At 46.5% G+C, this 22515-nt stretch overlaps 1 protein-coding gene across 7 annotated transcripts in view; it reads right to left on the reverse strand.

Moving 5' to 3' along the window:
• The window catches only part of DOCK3 (dedicator of cytokinesis 3), a 229446-nt gene extending 217998 nt beyond the window's left edge, over positions 1-11448 (reverse strand). For all 7 annotated transcript variants that reach the window (XM_061573883.1, XM_061573882.1, XM_061573884.1 and 4 more), the window contains exon 1: positions 10945-11448. In XM_061573883.1, the coding sequence (XP_061429867.1) occupies positions 10945-10981 (37 nt within the window). In that variant the 5' untranslated portion in view covers positions 10982-11448. The remainder of the gene's footprint in view (positions 1-10944) is intronic.
• Between the last annotated feature and the right edge of the window lie 11067 nt (positions 11449-22515).

Here is a 22515-nt window from a genome sequence, read left to right on the forward strand (position 1 = left end):
GACGCATCATCTCGAGAGGGGTCTTCTAGGAGTCCCACTCTCAGAAGCCCCTTCTGCCAGCAGCAGCGTGAGCAAGCAATGACAGGGCTGTACCTTTACGTTCATCTTAAGCTTTCGTGGATTACCCCCGCTCCCCCCCTCAAATCTGTGAACCCTTTGCAGTGTGTACATTGAATGTGTTCTCTCTTGCTTCGTAATACTGTTATATTTGGTTCACTGTGTGTAAATTGACGAATGAATGTCTGCAGGCAATAGCCCCTAATCACAAGTCATTGCTTTGCAAACCCACTCTCTGCCGACACCACCACCACCAGCACCACAACATTGCGATTCATCACTCAAAAAAATATTTATATAAACCCCCAAATAGAAATAAGCATTAACACCCGACACGCGCCGTGCAAGGGACGTGGGAGCCAAAGAGGCGAAGGTAATCGAGTGCGCAGGCGGTGCGACTGCACCGGCGCCTACGGACTTTGAAGGGGTGCACAGGCAACGGGCTATGAAGAAAGGAAGACGTTCACCCAGGCGGGGGCCGCCACCATTTCATTCCTTTCCACGGGGCCAGCGATGCAAACGGAAGTTGGCCCATAAACGCCACAACACGCCCGAGCGAAAGATTCTACTCCAGAGGTCCAGCGCAGTGGTTAACATTCACCGCTGCTGGGCAGAGTATCAGGGGATGTGGTCGAGGTGCGGGCAAATAACTTTGCAATTGCTTGCAATTATCCCGTGCTCCGGCAACACACAAACAACTGCGTGCACATTATGCACAATGAAGCACAATCGGCAATTAATGCTCAGTTGATATATTTATGCTTCATCAGAGACGACACACACACACATAAACATACAGATATGCAAACAACCTTTCGTGCTGTATGCACACACAGCCGAGAAATTATATATTTTTGGGGTGGGTTGCAATGAAATGCGGAATATTATATAAGCACACAGAGACGTGCAGAGAGTATCAACATTCCAGACCTCACTCCTTATTTATTTCAAGATAATCCGACCTTTGTTGCTTCCAAACCCATCTTAAGAATCATCATCATCAGCAGCAGCTCATTGAGAAGGTCCCAAACTAATTAGGGATAGGTCGGGCACGTCCTCATATCTCTGACCTACGATTAAAACTCGATTAGCTTAGACATTTTGTACAGCTCTTTAATGTGAATTTTGGAGATGCACGGACTTCCAAAGTGCTGTTACAGCTACGCTTACTACAACGTGTGTCTATACGGCTGTACGCTGCCTTCAAGAAACGCACTCTTCACAACTCAATTACAGTAAAACCTTGTATTGCGAGTAACTTGGTCTGCGAGTGTTTTGCAAGACGAGCAATTTTTTAAAAATAAATATTAATTTGATAAACGAGCGAGGTCTTGCAATACGAGTAGTACGTGCATACGCTTTGTCTGCCGAGCGTCACGTGATCACAACTGATATACGAGTGCTTTGATATACGAGTGCTTTGTATTACAAGCACGTTTCCAGAACGAATTATGCTCGCAATCCAAGGTTTTACTGTGTATGTAAAGATGCAATGGTTGGCTTTATAGGAAATGCAAAGATGCAATAGATTTGTATGTTGTAAGCAGAATAATAATAATGACGAATCGTGCGCGTACGAAGCGATTCGGCGCGGCTCATGAAAATTACTCGCAAATCCCACGGCACTGGAAACTCGTCCAAGGGTGGAGCCGCCACGGAGATGGAGTAATGAGATCGGTTTGTGTGCAGGTGCGAGGTGGTGGCTTTGGAATGTCTTCATCAAGCAGACTAATAACGCCGATGAATGATTACCGATGTGCCGTGCTGTTATGTTTAGGCTTCATGAGCCGAACGCGACCGTTGCAGCGAGACGGAAAAACAAGATGACAAATGTAAATGAGACAGATAAAAAAAGCAAAGACGACGCCGCCGATTTTTTTAATCGAATCGCAGCCGCTGAGATCTGCGCATCATCGAATGCCTGCTGGTCGGGGGTTGAATTACGGCATGCCTGGTCTCTTCAGATATCATTTGTGTGAGAATTCCATTTTTTGTGACCCTTTTACATGCGTGGAGTTGAGATTAGAATTTTGATGTCACACACAACACACTCAGCCTGCTGCATTCCTCTTAACCTTCGGGGAACACTCCCGCTGCGCTGAGTGCTACGGCTCGTTACATTAACCCCTTCCCCTGCTTATTCCTCTCTTCCCCCCTCTCTCTCTCCGCAGGGCTCCTCGTCTGCTCCTTGCAATGTGGGCGCAAGTGCCACGGCCCTTCCGGATGAAGCCAGGCAGAGTCCGGGATGCAATGAATGGCTCATTAAAGCAGACCCCCTCCTCCTCCTCCTCACCCCACTCCTCCCTCCACACTCTCACCCCCTCGGCCCCCTCCACCTCCTCCTCACAGCCAATATTCTCTCTCCATGCACTCAGTGGCGGCGCTGGGCAGGAGGAAACTAAAGCAAAAAAAGGGCTTAGCACCCCTCGCAACTCAAGGGGCGCAGCTTCAATGCAGATAGTAGATAAACAATATATATAAACAACGTAAATGAAAACAAAATAATATCTGACAAATGTAGCTCAATTACTTCATCTCACCCCACCCGCGTCTCTCTTCTCTCACATCAGGACACCGCCTATCGTTTGCCCTGATTTCTGTCGTCTTGCTACATCTCTGGCTTGGTAGGAGGCAGGAGGGAGGGATGCCGGTAATTACAGCGTCAAGGGGGGGGGGGGGTCCCCCAAATGGGTCAGCATCACCACTGGATCACCAACACCCCCAGCGCTTACACTCTCCACCGCCATCATCATGTCTCAGCTCACAACTTCCTCCACCGAGAGTTTATGAATATGTTGTGATGCCCACCCCCTCGCACTGCTGCTGCTGCACAGACGAGAAAGAAGCAAGCGCCAAACCCACACGGGGACTCCTTGACTGCTCAACCACTTCCCCCACCACCATCACCACCACCAACCCGTACAAGCATCAGATGCGAGCTGCCTGTCACACAAAGACAGGCGGCAAGCCCGCAGTCGTGTAGCTAAAGTCCCGCGGAAGTTGAATAGCTCCTGCAATCTGACACTGTGAATGGCAGAGGCCACGTGTGAAGAGCGCACACGCACAGGCTCATTTGCCACGTGACGTAGAACTGCGGGCACGTGGTCATGGCAAAGGTGCAGCCCTGCAATTGCTTCATCGAGCGCGCGTTGAACTTATTTCGCACCGTACGTGGCCAAACGCGCTAATCGGAGGTTCGGGGGTAGGACAGCGACACCAAACACACAGAAAGGCAGTTTGGGTTTAGTTTGATGATCATGAGCGTTTCTTGTGGACGTATATTTGCCCAATGTATGCACACACACATATATAAATGAGACGTAATATATAACGCCAGAGAGAAAATACATTATTTATCAATATATATACTGTATATGGGTATATGAATCACAGAATTGTAGGCAAACCCACAATCGCACCAAACTAAATGTGAAAGCGCGGCCCTGAAATGCCTCGCTCATGCCACTGCTGGCTGAATGAAGGCTCTTCACTAAAGGGAGCTCTAGAGGGCATTTGGTCTACTCCTCCACACTTGCCAGACATTTCGATGTAAAGCTTTCGTGACTGCAGGGATTCATCTTCTTGGTTCTTTCGGTAAAGTCACGTAGAAGGGAAGTAATAAAATAATAAAAATGAAACATAATAAAACAAGCCTCGACAGACCTGGTTTTCACCTGAGGACGGCTGCTTGCGTTGTGGCCGAAACGTCGTGAGAATTGTTTTATTATGTTTTATTTTTATTATTGTATTACTTCCCTTCTACGTGACTTTACCGAAAGAACCAAGAAGAAGACTTGCCAGACATTTAGTAAGAGGTGGGGTCACCCACACTTTACCCCACCACACACGACGACCTGCCATTGACCAACTCTGGCTGATGAGAGAGAGGGCTCGTAATATCGTGCCGAACATAAAGACATGTCGACATCGCGTTCTTCGACTGCGGAGTTATGCGGCGATTATGTAAGACACTAAAATTACACCAGCTTGTCAACCCCTGACCATCTGTGAAAACAAGATACTCTTACGCCGAGCGGCGAGGCAGTCGGTGATGATAATAATAATTATAATTCTCTCGCTTTATCTCGCCTCTTTGAGCCACAGGTCTCTTGTCAAGAGGGTCGTGCGTTTGGTTGTTTTGGGAAGTTCCATCTGAGTCATGCGTATGCATGGGTCCTCCCTTGCCGGTAGCAAAATATGAGAATAGATTTTACCCTTTTTGACAATAAAACAGTTGTGTTAAGATGTTAAGAGACCAAACTGAAACCATTTGCAAGGAATCGTGTTTGCATTAACCACATATACTCGTGGTGAACATTCAAACAAAAAACACATTTGCTGGTAGTATATGATGCATTGCCTTTGAAACTGATTGGTCCACACCAGAGACAGCTTTCTTTAGAGCCTAGTCTCAAACAGTGTTAGACCAGAGGACGCGTTTTTTTTGTTTGCATGTTCACCACAAGTTTGCGTGGATAATGCAGACATGATTTCTTGCAAAATGTTTCACTTTGGTGTTTGAACACCTTAACACAAACTGTTTCATTGCCAGAAAGGGTACAAACCTATCAGTATAAGCATTGCGTGTTTGGTCTCATCTCGGTGGGAACCAGAGTACCCGAACACAACTCTGCATGTGTAAAGAGTAGGGGAAGGTGGTGGGGGAGGGAAGGATAATCACGATAACACTCAAAGCTCCGCAAAGATAGATTCAAGAATCCGTTGCTGCACTGCCATCTCCTGGACAACTGCCAGCCTAAGTCTACGACGGGCACGCGATGTGTTTACAAGAGGTATCCCACATAAGCGCAGTAGAGGTTCCCCTCGCTTTGTGCGAAGTTGATGCATTCTCACAAAGGAACACGCGGAGAGATAATCAGCATGAGACAGCTGCCTGCCGAGTGGTGCACAGTACACACGGTACACACAGTACACACAGTACACACACGGTACACAGTACACACACGGTACACACACAGTACACACGGTACGCACGGTACACACCCAGTACACACAGTACACACACGGTACACACAGTACACACACAGTACACACAGTACACACACAGTACACACGGTACGCACGGTACACACCCAGTACACACACAGTACACACAATGCACACGGTACACACAATACACACAGTATACACGGTACACACACAATACACACACAGTACACACAGTACACACACAGTACACACGGTACACACAGTACACACACAGTACACACAGTACACACACAGTACACACAGTACACACACAGTACACACAGTACACACACAGTACACACGGTACACACAGTACACACACAGTACACACACAGTACACACAGTACACACACAGTACACACAGTATACACAGTACACACACAGTACACACAGTATACACAGTACACACACAGTACACACAGTATACACAGTACACACAGTACACACACGGCACACACGGCACACACGCACCAATGTTGTACCACGTCCGACCGCATAGCCACGCATGAGTAAATTCAACCCGCATGGAGCGATTTTTCGGTAGAAATAGGTTCGCCGCACATGCAACACGACCAGTGCCGGATGAAGCTCGTGCGGGGCCTGTGACATAACATATGTTATAAAGGGGCCATAAATAATAAATAAATACATATTAAAACACAATTATTTTTTCTTGCAAAATAAAGTAATTGTATTTGTTTTATTTGCCATACAGCCAGATAATACGACAAATCGCTAACCGTAGACACCCAGTCGTTCGTAAAAGTTGAAGGCGGTATAGTACTATAGTAATAGAGCAAGTGCAGAATCACTGAACCGCAATTGATAGCTTGAAAGCATTTGAAAGTGCGGGGCCCGTAGCTACTACAGACGTAGCTACTACAGACGTAGCTACTACTGCTACTAGGATAATCCGGCACTGAGCACGGCATGGCTCAAACCGAACCCGCACACAGCGAGATGAAGCTGAACTAACGAGGCTGAACCCTGCATCGCTGGCAAGATCTCAACAAGATAGGGATCATTCAGGGTGAGTCAGTGACAGCCAGAGAAGGTGGAGGAACAATCCCGACCCTGACGCCTGCTGCTGTATATTTGGAGTTTGAGTGCCTCTCTCCCCATGGTCACGTGGATTTTTCTGCGGGTCCTCTGGTTTTTCCCCTCCCCACATTTTAAATCGACAATCCACGCAGTTCAGAGTGTTTGGCTGCTGTGCATTGCCACGTGATGATAAGCCACTTCGTTGAGCTGTCATTTGTGATAGCCAGGTCGCTTGTGAAAAAGAGCTACGCAGCTCAGTGGGCCGTATCTGGTAATAAAAACTAATTTGTTTAATAGTTGTAATAGCTTAATATCCCTGCTTCACAAGCTCGCGTACACAATCTCAGGGTGGTGGTGGTGGGGGGGGGTACAACAGCCAAGTAACTACGAATTTTAAGGGGCTGAACCCCCTTGCAGCCCCCCCCTCCACCCCCATGAGGCGAGGGGACTGCTGCTCCAGGGTGAGGAGTAAGGAATACAGATGACGAACGATCACGACTTAATTTTTCACTCAATGTTTTCCCGAAACGCTACTACCACGAGAGTGCAAGGGACGCCCGCCTATCTCTAATGATCGTGTATTATTGTGCCTTACATTCCCGAAAGCCTATGAACGGGTTTATATAAAGGACAGAATAAAATAAGGGCGAGGTGGCTCGTCAATATAATTCCCAGAATGTTCCGGTTGAAATGACGCACCCACTAATAGGTTTACTGGGGGGAAGGTAACCCTGAGGCTCAAGACTCCTTTACAGGAGGTTCTTGCCAAGCCTTCGCAGTAGCGGGAGGAGGAGGGGGGGGCTATGTCGCCCACGTGTGGAGCCCCCGAATCGAGTACAATTCACGACGATCGCAGTGATCGTGAAGACGATGACGAGCAAGAGAGTCAGCAGCAAACGAACAGCTCCTCGCAGCACGCTACGGGAAGCTGCGACATGGAATTACATTCTAGATTTGAAGCTTTCGTGACTGCAAGGATTCATACTCTTAGGTTTTTTCGGTAAAGTCACGTAGGTAAAATAAAATAAAATTAATAAAAGTAATAAAAAATAATAAAATAATAATAATAAAAATCTTATTTTATTTCTATTATTACTTTTATTAATTTAAATTTTATTTTTTTTACCTACGTGACTTTACCGAAAAAACCTAACAGTATGGAATTAAATGTCCCCCCAGCCCCACACAGAGCCAATCGAGCCGCTTTCTCCAGCCTCCCGTGGGGAAGTATGGAAACTCACTCTGGGGACTCGGGTTCAATTTACACCGCGCAGAGCATCTGCGATGGGATAGTCTGCATCAACTCTAAAAGCACTGGGGGGTGGGGGGGTTATCTGGGCGAGATAAGGTTTCCTCTATAAAAAAAACCCACTTCCTTTCCTCAGATAAAAGGGTGCCTCTCATAATCATCAGTATGCATGAAGGCACTTCTAAGCCTATTATTACATTGTGCTGTTTTGCTTGAAGGTAAACAGATTGGGTCAGTCCAGCTTGTCGAGTCTCTTGTGGATCTATGTAAAAAATGTCATTGAAAAATGCTTATATTATTAGATGTTATGCAATGCTGATTGCATTATATTATCACCTGCATTGGATTTTGTAACCGCCATTGAAATCACTGTGGCAACATCTGCTGTGATGGTGCAGCCCTGCAATTTATTTCTCATGCCACTGCTGGCAGAAGTGGCCAACTCCAGACAGAGTTCTAGATAACCCTTCCAGAACTCTAGAGGGAGTTCCAGACGACCGCTCTTAGATAATATTTCGCTGCCTCGTCCACGCTGATCAGCTGTCATGGAATAGAGAGGTAGGGGTACCCACATTTTACCTCACCACACACGATTTTCCGATCTACTAACTATGCTGCCACTGAATTTATGCCGATGAGTTTGACAGAGGCTGGGGGAGGATGCAGTTGTGCCAATGTTTCAACTGCTGCGCCGGGATTTCGATTTGAAGCTTTCGTGACTGCAGGGATTCATCTTCTTGGTTCTTTCAGTAAAGTCACGTAGAAGGGAAATAATAAAATAAAAAAAATAATACATAATAAAATAATTCTCACGACGTTTCAGCCACAACGCAAGCAGCCGTCCTCAGGTGAAGAACAGGTCTGTCGGGAAGACAGCGTCTGAATGAGAATTATTTTATTATGTTTTATTTTTATTATTTTATTATTTCCCTTCTACGTGACTTTACAGAAAGAACCAAGAAGATGCTGCGCCGGGAGTTAAGACTCAGATCTGGCGACCTCTGGGTTTGCAAGTGCAGTCGTGCTGACACCACTCGCTCCACCACGCCAGCCATCGTGTGCCCACGTCGCTGAGCCAGTGTTGTGGGTGTGAGAGAAGCCACAAAGGGTTAACTGTGCACGTCCATTGTCTGGTGACTTTTGCGTGTTTCGTAACGGCATACAATGGTGAGGCTGATGCAATTGCCCTTTGTGGCGTGCGCATCACGCTACAAAGGGCACTTTGTCTATCTACTGCTGGACGAAGGCCTCCCTACACCGCGATTGTCATGCATCTAGTAGATGATGTAGTATAATAAACATAGAAGGTTATGAGCCATGCACAATGCCGGATTAAGTTAGTGTGGGGCCTGTAGCCTCTGTTATAAAGGGCCCCTAAATAAAAAAAACACATAAATATTAAAACACACATTTTTTACTTGCATAGTAAAATAATTGTATGTTTTCACGTGACATACAGCCACAAATAATACGACAAATCGCTAACCTTAAACACCCAGACGTTCGTAAAAGTTGAAGGCGGTATAGTACTATAGTAATAGAGCAAGTGCAGAATCACTGAACCGGAATTGATAGCTTGAAAGCATTTAGCGCGGGGCCCTTGAAAGTGCGGGGCCCGTAGCATGTGTAGCTACTACACATGTAGCTACTACACGTGTAGCTACTTTTGCTACGCGGATAATCCGGCACTGGCCATGTAGCAAAAAACAAAGTCTCACTGTTGAGCCCCAAGGCAAATTCCCAGGTGGGTACTGTATCGGAATGTTGGGCCATTGTCATTCCAATTGTTGTTGTTCGCTGTCCGCGGGCACAAGAGCGAATGACACGGAGAAACCGCACGTCGGGGGTGACACTCAGCACTGACATCTCCTGGTCACCTCGAAGCCATCAGAGATATATATAACAGGTCATAGATTTAAAATAAAATCACGAATACCGGTACACCCATCCAATGCTATACAACACCACAGCACTCATGCAGTGAGAGTGTATTCCTCGTATGGCCCATCATGGACCAGTGCTGTTAGCGAGCATATATTAAAATTATTGAACCGAGGAGTTGGCGTGGCCAATATCACGCTTTGATCCGCCTTTAACTCCTCGAATGTTGACACAAGGCACCCAGACAACCAGGGGAAAGCGACGAGGGGTAGGTACCCAAAGCTCCGCACAGATGGATTCAATAATCCATTGCTGTACGGTGCTGCCACCTTTTGGCCACGTTGCAGCTTTAAGGCCTTGGAGGATCAAAGCACCGCACAGATGTATTCGTGAATCCATTGCTCTAGTACCGTCTCCTGGTTACACCTAGCTCAGGCATTCTCTCCTCCCGCAGTACTTCCACCACTTTGCTCAGTACCACGCAGCGACCTCAACCATCAAGCCCAGGCTCATCGAACCCCGTGTGCGTGAGATATGATAATGATGATGATGCGATAACAAAGTAGGCATTGCACATGACGAAGACGACAACAGCAGCAGCAGCAGCAGCGGGTCGTCACCACCCAGCAGAGGGAGAACGTCCCTAATTCCACATCAAGGGCACGTACATCGCCATCGTCATCATATGCCTGTGCTAGGACTCGACGCGCACGCACATCCAAAGATCCCCTGCGTCGCCGCATTGGGGGGGGGCAAGTGCTGTTAGCGAGCAGCACCTGTGAAGGCCGGGCCCGGCACATGGAGAGGGTGGGGGTGGCTAGCACCACGCCCGGCCGCCTTTGTCTCCCCACACCATCACCGGGCTTACTCATATCGAGGCCGAGTCGACCGCGGGGAGGCCCAGGACCGGTTCAGATAATCGCCACCGCGTGCGTTTTTGATTAACAACTCCAATTATTGCCCCGGCGTCCGTCAAACGCATTCTCTTTCGGACGGAATCGTTCTGCCGAAGCTGTTCCATCCGTCAATTATCAACGCCGATCCGTTGTCGAGACGTATGACACACGTTCTGGACGCCGTCGTACGCACGCAACGCAATTCGTCGCGAAATGCCGACTACATTTTAGTGGCGTATACCACGGAACGGAGGTGCACTCCCAGTATACGGACAATATACGTGCGTGTGTGTGTGTGTGTGTCTGTGTGTCAACACGCAGGACGAGACTCGTTCGTGCAGAGGAACAGTGGGGTCGCATTTAAGTCGATGTTTAATGTGCAATGAACATTGAGGTATGGGTATCCGAGTGTATTAAACGCGCAATGGGGGCAGTGTGAAATTGGCGTACACTCACCAACACGCAGTCGATTTCACAGCAAGGCGGTTATAAGACTAACGTTACACGCCGCGGACCTCATTTCGCTGTACGTTTATTCCCTAAATAGATAGAGGCGCTGCATATACGATGGCAGTTTCGAGCCAGCCAGCCAGCGAGTAATCCGATATCTCATTCAAAGAGCAGAAGCCAGAGAGAGAGAGAGCTTAGCTGGGCCGGGTTGTATTGTGCCGAATTATAATTATAATCGTATCGTATTGTGTCTTGTGTCCAACGTACTACACAAGCTGTCGCAAGAAGAAGACGAAGAAGACGACACAAGTACGTGCTTCAACCCGGCGGAATTTCCACTCGTCTTGAACGCGGGCACACGCGCGCGCACCGAATACTCACCCACTCCAAATTTCTCATGGTCCGTCGGAGTCCACATCGCTTGAGAATCATAGGAAAATGAATGAGACCCGGTCGGTGCTTGCTTGGTCGGTGGTGGTGGTGGTTGGTGGTGACGATGATGACGGTGGTCGTGGTTGCGGATGACTGAGCCGAAAATAAAACGATGTCGAGACGGGGAAAACGGGAGGGTTGCGCCGTGCCTGTGTCCCCTTCCTTTTGCTCGTTTGGCCGTGCCCCGCGCGTGCGTGCGCGTGTGTGCCTGTGTGCGTGTGTGTGCGTGTGTGTGCCTGTGTGTGTGTGCGCCTGACTCTGTGTGCCTGTGTGTGCGCACGCTCGCTTCCTCCAGCTCGCCGCTAAGCGCAACGTTGACTCCTCTGCGCTATGATGGAGTTAGCGCAGCTCACAGACACGCAGCTCACACACACGCCATCTTACCGCTGTGTGCGCGCGCGCGCGTGCGTTGCATCCGCGCGCGTGTGCGCGTGGGTGTCACATTGTCGCGTGTGCCTGCCAGTGCGTGTGTGCTTGTGTGTGCGTGTGTGCTTGTGTGTGCGTGTGTGCTTGTGTGTGCGTGTGCTTGTGTGTGTGTGCTCGTGTGTGTGAGTGTGCTCGTGTGTGTGTGTGCTTGTGTGTGTGTATGTGTGTGTGTGTATGTGTGCTTATGTGTGTGTGCTTGTGTGTGCGTGTGTGCTTGTGTGTGCGTGTGTGCTTGTGTGTGCGTGTGCTTGTGTGTGTGTGCTCGTGTGTATGAGTGTGCTCGTGTGTGTGTGTGCTTGTGTGTGTGTATGTGTGTGTGTGTATGTGTGCTTATGTGTGTGTGCTTGTGTGTGCGTGTGTGCTTGTGTGTGCGTGTGTGCTTGTGTGTGCGTGTGCTTGTGTGTGTGTGCTCGTGTGTATGAGTGTGCTCGTGTGTGTGTGTGCTTGTGTGTGTGTATGTGTGTGTGTGTATGTGTGCCAGTGCGTGTGTGCTTGTGTGTGCGTGTGTGCTTGTGTGTGCGTGTGTGCTTGTGTGTGCGTGTGCTTGTGTGTGTGTGCTCGTGTGTGTGAGTGTGCTCGTGTGTGTGTGTGCTTGTGTGTGTGTATGTGTGTGTGTGTGCTTATGTGTGTGTGCTTGTGTGTGCTTGTGTGTGCGTGTGTGCTTGTGTGTGCTCGTGTGTGCGTGTGTGCTCGTGTGTGTGTGCTTGTGTGTGTGTGCTTGTGTGTGTGTTTGCTTGTGTGTGTGTGTGCTTGTGTGTGTGCTCGTGTGTGTGTGTGCTTGTGTGTGCTTGTGTGTGTGTGCCTGCCAGTATGTGTGTGTGTGCTTGTGTGTGTGTTATGGCGGGGGAGGGGGGAGCGGAGGTGTAGCGGTTAACCCGGCCGCACGGGTTCGATTCACGCTCACGGTTAATTATTCTCGACCGGCTCCTGCCAAACCCCCCTAGGTCGACTCAGCCTCAAATGCGTGCTCGGTGCCGTTGTGTAAACCATCGCACAATAAGGAGACAAAGGCGGTCGGGCGTGGTGCTGGCCACCCAACCCCTCGTGTGTCGTGCCGGCCTTCATAGGTGCTCGCGAACAGCACTTGCCCCCAGCAATATGTTGAGGCTATACGGGGGATCTTTGTCGTTGAGATAGACTGCGTTATGTGTGTGAGTTTCTGTGCGTTTCTTTAATCTTTGACAGTGATTCACATCACCACGTTATAGCCCTTTAAATGAGACACTGCTCAGTGTATCACATTAAATGTGTTAAACAACAATATAATTCTATAGCGTATCGGTTCGCGTGCTGCGCTCCGAACCTGTCGATCCAAGTCCGATTCCCGCGAATATTTGAACCTGCCCCCCCTCTAGGTTGACTCAGCCTTAAATTAACACATCAGCACTGGGGAGACAAAGGCGGCCGGGCGTGGTACTGGCCACTCCCCCAGTGTGCCGTGCCGGCCTTCATAGGTACTTCTCGCTAACAGCACTTGCCCCAGCAGTCTGTTAAGGCTATACGCGGAACTTTATCTTTGGGGATGAGTGGCTGGTCTCTGTTTGTTTACTTATGGGGAGCGGTGGCGCAGTGGTTACAAACCCGGCGGCCCGAGTTCGATTCCTGCTCGCGGCCAACATCGGTGATGCTATATACGAACCGGTCCCGGGACTCTTATAGGTCGACTCAGCCTCAAATGAGTACTTGGTGCGGTGTGTAAACATCGGCACTGGGGAGACAAAGGTGGCTGAGTGTGGGGCTAGCCAATCACCCCTTGGTATGCCGTTCCGGCCTTACTAAGTTTACCCAGAAGTATTTGAACGGCTATACTGTATAGGGCATCTTATTTCTTCTCATAATTATTCAGATCACCCGTTATAGCTGTTTCAACGAGACACGCTCACTGTATCAAATGAGATTTCCCATCATACAGTCATTGCATGGTACGATGTGACGCACGTGTGTGTGTTACGTTATCGGTGTGCGAATAATCTGTGATGTGTGACCGCCTATGTGTGAATGTGTGGGTGGGTGCTTATTTTGTTAGATTTTTCTTTTTTTACCCATTTCACTACGTTACCGCGGTTAGACATTGCAGTCATTCGCTTGTGAAACCCTTCGTCTATCGAATAAGTCGGATTAAATATAGACATACACCGTTGCATGTTATTGTGTGATGGGTGTGAGTGGTGAAATAGAGAGAGACAAAGGCGGTCGGGCGTGGTGCCTCGTGTGCCACAGCGGCCTGAATGACTGCTCGCTAACAGCACTTCACTTGCCACAACAGTCTGTAATAAATTCTATATATGCGTGGTGGCTAGAGTCCTCTCGTCCTCTGGCTTGAGATGGCTGCCACCTATGGGTCAGATGAGTGTCTGCCACCATTAAGCAATTGGTAATTAAATATTTAAAAAACATTTCCCTAAACAGTGTAAAATTTTGGAAAAATGTTTTCACGAAAATAAATTGTCACGCACAACGAGTCTGTGTGCAAAATGTCAGCTCGATTGGATCACGGGAAGTGGGTTAAAAAACGACCGAAAGATTTGCACGGTCGTAAGCGCGCAAGCAAGTGAACTTAATATAAAGGATAAAAAAGGCGAAACGGGAGATCGTTGTCTTTGTTACATGAGTTGCTATATTTATTCGATAATAATAGACGGTATATATGTCTTCTTGATTCTTTCGGTAAAGTCACGTAGAAGGGAAGTAATAAAATAATAAACATAAAACATAATAAAATAGAGAGAATTCTTTTATTACGTTTTATTTTTTATTATTTTATTACTTCCCTTCTACGTGACTTTACCGAAAGAACCAAGAAGATGAATCCCTGCAGTCACGACAGCTTTAAATCGAAAGGTATATATGTCATTATATTCACGGCATAAATAAATCTGCAATGTTTTTTTGCGGTGCGGTGGTGTCAACCGCTCGTTACGCGAAGTGGATTTTCTCCCGTGTCCCCAATTTCCTCTCTCGCGCAAGTGTAGCAGGACCCTCTTGTAAAATACTCCCGAGACTCGGTGAATATGCAAATAATTTTGTCAAGGCGCTCTTCCCCCTCCATCCCAGCTTAAATAGACGTTCCAAGCCTGGGGTGTGTCATTCAGACTCTGTCTTCTCGACAGACCTGTTCTTCACCTGAGGACGGCTGCTTGCGTTGTGGCCGAAACGTCGTGAGAATTATTTTATTATGTTTTTATGTTTATTATTTTATTATTTCCATTCTACGTGACTTTACCGAAAGAACCAAGAAGATTAATATGTCCTCGTTACATTCCATTCTTGTCGTAAACAATCAGTCGCATATAATCAATCAGTTGTATTGCCTAAACAAACGCACCAACTTGTACACAGTATTTACTGCTGTTATCAAAGGAGGTGAATATTAATGTTGATTTGTGCTGGCGTTAAATGTGTGTGTGTGTGTCACATTGTGTGCACGGTGCGGTAGTGTAGCGGTTAGCGCACCCCGCGATGAACCTGGTGATCCGGGTTCGATTCCTGCCCACGGCCGACACCTTTGATGATTATCTGAACTGGTTCTGGGCCTCCCCTAGGTCGACTCGGCCTCAAATGAGTACCTGGTGCGGTGCGTAAAAGCATTGCCACGAGGGAGACAAAGGCGGGCCGGGCGTGGTGGTGGCCACCCGACCCCATCGTGTGCCATTCTGCCCTTCATAGGTGCTCGCTAACAGCACTTGCCCCAACGTTCTGTAACAGGCTACACGGTGGATCTCTTTTTTATGGTGCAGATGAGGTGCTCCATAAATGTTGTTTACATTTGAATGTGTTTATACAATTTGTTGGTACTATAATACATGTATTAGAATCATCTAATTGGTGGTGGTAGTGGTGGCGGGGCTGAACTCAAAGTAGCAAAGATTACTAAATAATGACTTTATGGTTGTCAATATATCGTGTCGAAAATGAGTGATGCCTTTGTACTTGAGTGTGCTGGTAATAATTAGAATCTTAAAAAATAAATTCACGTGAAGAAAGATCGATGCGATAAAAAGGTCATGCATATAATGAAATCGTTATGGAAGGCACACGATTGTAAGCTTATCTAAAACTATACGTTAAATTGTATTAGTTTTGTGTTAATTTATCCCCTGGAGAAGCGTTCCATTCAAAAAGAGGCCACGCGCACAGTAATCCTATTTTCAATCGTTAAATTATGATGAGGGGGGGGGGGGGATCCCCAAATGTATAAAATGACATAGGTGCATCAAAGTCTAATAGTGCCGTGTGGCAACTGAGAGTGGTGGCGCTTCGGTTAGCACGCTGCACTCTATGCTATTAAGGAGGAACCCAGCATTTGAGTTCGATTTGCAACCACGGTTGACACAAGCGCTGAGTGAAATTATCCGGACCGGTCCTGCCAACTTCACCAACCGGCACAAATCAACCAACGCGGTGAAGTAAGGTCAAACAACCCCCGTGACCAAAAAGGCGTTGGGTTACCTTCATCTAGCAGTAGACAGAGCAAGGGCTGAACTTTAGTGTGCTATCTTTATCTGAAAACAATGCCTTTAAACTGATATCAATGAATACACACTGCAGTTTGCGAAAACATTAACTGGTAAAACTAATTTACGATTAAAACAGGCATACAAGGTAAAGACGCAGCCCGACAATTGCGAGCTCGTGACACTGCTGGCGGATCGGCTTCTTGAGAGTACTTTGGTCTCCTCTTCCACCCTGGCCAGGCACATTCGAATAAGTAATTGGCAGAAACTATTAATTAATTAATTAATTTGGAAAACAAGAAATGAGCTACTCTTATCCGCGACCAATCATTTCAACTAAACGAAAAGTATTAAACTATTTTATTTATTTAATTTCACCAGGTAAGGCCCATTGAGATATATAGATGTTTTTCAGAAGCGATGTGAACACACCACATGATAGCTGAACGAAGTGGCTCATCACGTGGACATTTCTCGCAGCCGAATACTCTAAGCGCATATTACTAAACGGAGGATACGGAGAAAAATCCACGCAACCACGGGGAGAGAGACATGCAACACACGACCTCCTGTATACAGCAAGCGTCAGGGTTGGGTTCGAACCCATGACCTCCTGTATACCAGGCGAGGTAGTTAGCATCGCGACTTTCATTACCAACGGTAAATCGGTCGGGTCCGTGTTATCTGCACTACTATTCTTCCACTTTTCCACGACTTTTACTCGCGGACAAATGGAGAAGAAATTCGGGTATTTTTTAGAGTTAAACGCGTTTGAAAGAAACACGTTTAAAATCCACCTCTCCCAGACTGTTCTCGTGTTAGAGGGCGGCTGCGAAAAATATTTACGAGTGGCTTCTAGAACACGAGGAAAAAAGAACGCCACTCGTTTGTTCGTCTGCGCCGTGCGTGAGAAATTTATTTTTTGCCTTTCAGGGCGATGTTATTGACGAATGTGTAGAGTTTTTTTTTATTTGCCGTCGGGATAGCGTGCGTCCTCCTAATTGAATTGAATTGCACCGTGAACTGTTGAACGAAGCGGGACGTTTCCTAATTAACTAAAGCCTACGCTCTAAATACGTTTCCAATCAATTCTCTTGAACACGCATTTGCGAGGATGTTCGCTGCCCGTGGCGCAATGGTTGAGCAGAACTGAAATTGCAGTCGCCGGTTCGATATCCCGGCACGGCAGTTGAAACAATTTAGCAAGTTTTATTTTATATATATAAAAAAAACAAAAAAAGCCTTGCCCGACTGTCCATCCTACCAGCAGCACCACTCGCTCATCTCCGCAGACGCCTTTGCCAGCGTGGAAGAGTAGGCCAACATACTGTACTCCCTTCTTCCAGGACTTCTTTTTTGAACTCCTTTGAGTGACGGCTCTTCTGCGAGCAGTGGCAAGAAGACGACATTGGAGAGAGATTGCGATTACCAAATAGAAGCAGATTTACAACGTGCCATGGATGTATTGTTTGTTAGGGGTGTAACTTCAATGAACGGGCCGCACATTATGAGCTCATTCCCGACGACAGAGAACGACTCAGCGGAGCGAAGAGGAATCGCCACAAGTGCGAGCAAGGGACGCAGCAGCCACGCAGTGAGCCAGAGCTACTAACAAGTGCCCAAGTTCTGCGGTCCGCTACATATTAATGTATGTAGAGTAGCCAGAGCACCCGGAAAAAAAAACCCCACGCTTGATAGGGGGCAACACTCCATCCCATACGTGATGGAACAGGTGGAGGCCACATAGTTTGCTTGCTCCGCCTTCTCCTGGCAAGCCAGGGTACGGCACCACTTTGGGGGAGTTTCGCGAGGTTTATGCAATCCACCAACCCTCGCTTCCTAAAAGTACTGCGCTGCAGGTGTGCGTCCCAGCAACGCAAGTGCTCTGGCAACTCAAATGCCCCAGCAAACTCAAAGCACCTTGCCTCACATCCCATAGTCACACTTTCCGTTGCCCTGATGTGGCATAGCCAAGGGGATCCCCCGGTGGCAGCTGTCTCTGTGCGGCCAGAAGGCGCCTCTCAGCCAGTAGGTGGCGATGGTGCTCCGTGATTTGCCCCCCCCCCCCCCCCAATTAAGCAATTCGCGAGTAATTGATCACATTTCGGCAGTGAGGTACGAGCGCCTTGGGGGTGGGGTTCATCCAACAGTGAATCGAGCTTGACCGCTGCTGCTGCTGATGATGATGATGGGAAAGTCTGTAAACATGTCGAGTTGGAATTTGCAACAACAACAACAATCCAAGCAGGACTTGAAATACAAGGCTTTAGAATGCGGTATTGGATCACGAAATTACTATCGTTTTACTGTTTTGTACCTCCAAAATACATTGTTGGTTAAATATGCAAAACATATATTTGTTGCACTTTCAAATCGTCGTGGAGGAAGTTTTGCATTCTTAAGAATCTGCGCTGCAAATAGTGACAACTAGTGGCCGAATTCGGTATTAAAAACAAATAACACTAACACGATTTTTGTCCCTGGGTAGAAAGTGTTATTTTTTAATTGCTTACGCCTAAAAAGTTTAGAAAATGGCTATTATTTCCCACAAACTTTGATTTTGTGACCAGGACTTTATGCGAAGGAATGACACAAAATCACACGTTTTCTCATTTAAAATATGTACATTTCAAAATATCAATGTCCTGGTCACAAAAGCAAAGTTTGTGGAGAATAATAGCCATTCTCTGTACTTTTAAGGCATAAGCAATAAAAAAAATAACACTTACTACCCAGGAACAATTTTTCTTGTTACACAGTGTAATCAGACTATGCCTCTGTCTTCCACATACAGTACAACATAACATAGATTTCGATTTTAAGCTTTCGTGACTGCAGGGATTCATCTTCTTGGTTCTTTCGGTAAAGTCACGTAGAAGGGAAATATTAAAATAATAAAAATAAAACATAATAAACGTCGGGAGAATTATTGTATTATGTTTTATTTTTATTATTTTATTATTTCCCTTCTACGTGACTTTACCGAAAGAACCAAGAAGATAACATAGATTATTTTGTTTTGGCCACCCGGCCGTCTGGAAGTATATATACTTAACACAAAACACACTCTCAGCGCGGTGTTGCAGTTAGACGTCTCATCAGACGGGCTAGGCTCTACCCCGCCAACGCTGTTGAACTGCTGACAAGTCCCTTGGGGCCGTCCATAAATGACGTCACGCGATCTTGGACGATTTTTGACCCCCCCCCCCCCCCTCGTCACACGGCGTCACAAAAATTCAGACCCCCCCTCAAATATGACGTCACAAAGCTATGCCCCCCCCCAAAAAAATAAGCTTCAAATCGCTTTAAACTGTTGTCATTGTAGTGCGTATTTAATGTGGCGCTGCACTCTGATGTTGTAATAGAAAACATTTATTTAAAAGTCTATTTAATTAAGTAGAATGTGTTGTCCATATTTATTGAAAGTTGCGTCACAAATTTCTGACCGCCCGCACCCCCCAGGTGCGTGACGTCATTTATGGACGGCCCCGAAGCCAAAGCACCCTCACGATCAGAAATGGGCCTCACAAGACAGAAACATTGCCTTTGCACAACTGTAACATACGGCTATGAACTGCAACAATAATTTTCATGGCAGATTTCATTTAAAAAAATAGTGCACGTTTTGTAAATTATAGTCCATGAGTGCTGATGCATCGCATGTATTCCTGTAACAAAGTCGGATGCTTGGAAGCTAAGAATTGGCCCTGGATAGTGTTTGGATGGGTTTTAATAATTGTTTTTTTTTACCCTTTTATCTGGCAACAAAACTGACACCTTTTTTGCAAGGAGTCATGTTTGCATAGACCACAATACCTGCGGCTGGAATGCAAACAAAAAACACAACTCTTTTAATGTATGCACCGTCTTTGAAATTGATTGGTCCACACCCGAGACAGCTTTTCTTAGAGCCGAGTCTCACATGGTGTTAGACCAGATGACGCCAAAAGGTGCACAACTCAAAGACAATGCACCATAAGAGTATGAAAGGGTAAAAAAAACAATTATCATATTTTTTCTTCTGGCAAATGAGGTTCCAATGGTGTAAATGCTTACCCCGAGCTCTCATACTCTGATGGTGCATTGTCTTTGAGTTGTGCACCTTTTGGCGTCATCTGGTCCAACACCATGTGAGACTAGGCTCTAAGGAAAGCTGCCTCGGGTGTGGACCAATCAATTTCAAGGACAGTGCATACATTATCAGAGTTGTGTTTTTTGTTTGCATTACGACTGCAGGTATTGTGGTCAATGCAAACATGACTCCATGTAAAAAAAAGGTGTCAGTTTTGTTGCCAGATAAAAGGGTTAAAAAACAATTATCATATTTTTTCTTCTGGCAAATGGGTTTTATTTAGCGAAAACTTTTACACGTGACTTTTACAGTTAGAGACCACGAGATACGCAAGCGCATACATAATGAGCTGCATACATATGCCCGTCAATGTTATACGTGCGAGTGGACGTCAGTCCACGTAGCCACATGGCCACGTGCTAGCCACAGCGGGCTGTCACATCATAGTACGCTCCACCGAGAGCACATGCTCCAGGTGTAGTAGGTATAGTGGGCAGTAGAGGGCAGTGCAGTGAATCCCATTGCTCTGAACTCCCTCGCCAAAGTTCAAAGTTCATTTATTAGGTATAGCCCTGTGAGCCATTCGGCTCTTGAATCGGGTGCATCCGCAACAAACAAAAAACAAAAACATGAACAAGAAAACATCTTAAAGTGTCTAAGTGCAAACAGAAAATCCAAGAAAAGACAGCAAAATATTGCAGAAAAAGCACCGTACACCAACCCTGTGCAAATATTCCAGTGCACTGACCGGTGTGGTGAAGTATGGTCATCAAACAACTCACTGCCTGCACGGCATTGGGGAGGGTCTCATCCAGCAGCGGATTTCCATCTGTATGCTTGTACGACGAGTGTACCTAGCGACATCCACAGGGGGCTTTTTAAATCCTTTATTAAATCCTTTATATTAAGTTCACTTGCTTGCTTGCTTGCGTGCTTGCGTACTTGCTTGCTTGCTTACGACCGTGCAAATCTTTCGGTCGTTTTTTAACCCACTTCCCGTGATCCAATCGAGCTGACATTTTGCACACAGACTCGTTGTGCGTGACAATTAATTTTCGTGAAATTTTTTCCCCAAAATTTTACACTGTTTAGGGAATTTTTTTAAAATATTTAATTACCAATTGCTTAATGGTGGCAAACAATCATCTGACCCATAGGTGGCAGCCATCTCAAGCCAGAGGACGAGAGGACTCTAGCCGCCACGCATATAAAGGATTTATAGTGAAAAACTTTGTTTTTACGGGTTATTTTTTTTGGGTTTGTTTTTAAAGGACCGCCGGGGAGCGATTTGGTGGTGAGGATGATATGGAATTCTTCCCTGGCTCAGATTTGTTGTTTGTATTGCCAGGACTGCGCTTTCAGGTGTCATCCAGGGGGGTATGTGGGGTGGGAGGCAGTGCCGGATTAAGCGAGTGCGGGGCCTGTAGCATATGTTATAAGGAGGCCCTAAATATAAAAAACACGTAAATATTAAAGCACACATTTGTAAGTTGCATAGTAATGTGATTGTATTGTTTCACTTGCTTTACACGTAGATAATACGACAAATCGCTAACCTTAAACACCCAGTCGTTCATAAAAGTTGAAGGCGGTATAGTACTATAGTAATAGAGCAATTGCAGAATCATTGAACCGGAATTGATAGCTTGAAAGAATTTTAGCGCGGTGCCCTTGAAAGTGCGGGGCCCGTAGTTACTACATATGTAGCTACTGCACGTGTAGCTACTTTTGCTACTACAATAACCCGGCACTGGTAGGAGAAACACATTTACTTTCTCCGACCTCCACCCAGATAAAAGCATGTAAATTACCAACGCCCGGTTGTTGCCTAAATGTTTGTTGGACTTTTTTCGCACCGTACGTACCCACCCGTACTAATCGGAGCCGTGGGTGGAAGGACAACAAATTAAAAAAAATGAGTTTTCCGTCTAGATCATTTACAAGTGCGTAGCTCCAGTGGCTTCCATACATCGGAAGGGAAGAGCGTTCCAGACGGCCGCAAAAGCGCATCTGAAAGCGCCACACAATGCAACGGCCGCCGCCGCCTTTGTTCGATTGCCAGCCAAGAGCCACTGCTGAGCGGATGACCCGAGTTCGCGTGACATTATCCTTCGAGAAGAAGCCAAATACAGCATTCATTATTGTAATTGGCAAGACATTCGAATTTAGCAGGAAGCTCCAGTAAAATAAAAAGTGTTGAGGCTTAGATCTGGTTTCCCAAGATAAAAGGCATTGTGATTATTATCATAAAGATGAAGTGTATGTGTAAATATAGCAATGTCTTTCGGTAGCTAAAGAACCAAGAATATGAATCCCTGCAGTCACGAAAGCTTTAAATCGAAATATAGCAATGTCTGTTTAGTGTTCAATCATCATGAATGTCCATGATTTATCAATGTCAATGGATAAAAGTCTCCTCAAGCCGTGTCGGTCGTCTAGATCGTTTGACCATACTTCACCACTCCGGTCTATATCCCCCCCCCTCCCCCCACGTTTGCTGAAATATTGACAAATCGTAGTCTGGGAGCCACAACGCACGGGTGCGCATGATGATGTAAATATGCATAT

This window comes from Lethenteron reissneri, chromosome 54, assembly GCF_015708825.2.
Source record: "Lethenteron reissneri isolate LAM-NWPU_2019-01 chromosome 54, ASM1570882v1, whole genome shotgun sequence".
Lineage (NCBI taxonomy): Eukaryota > Metazoa > Chordata > Hyperoartia > Petromyzontiformes > Petromyzontidae > Lethenteron > Lethenteron reissneri.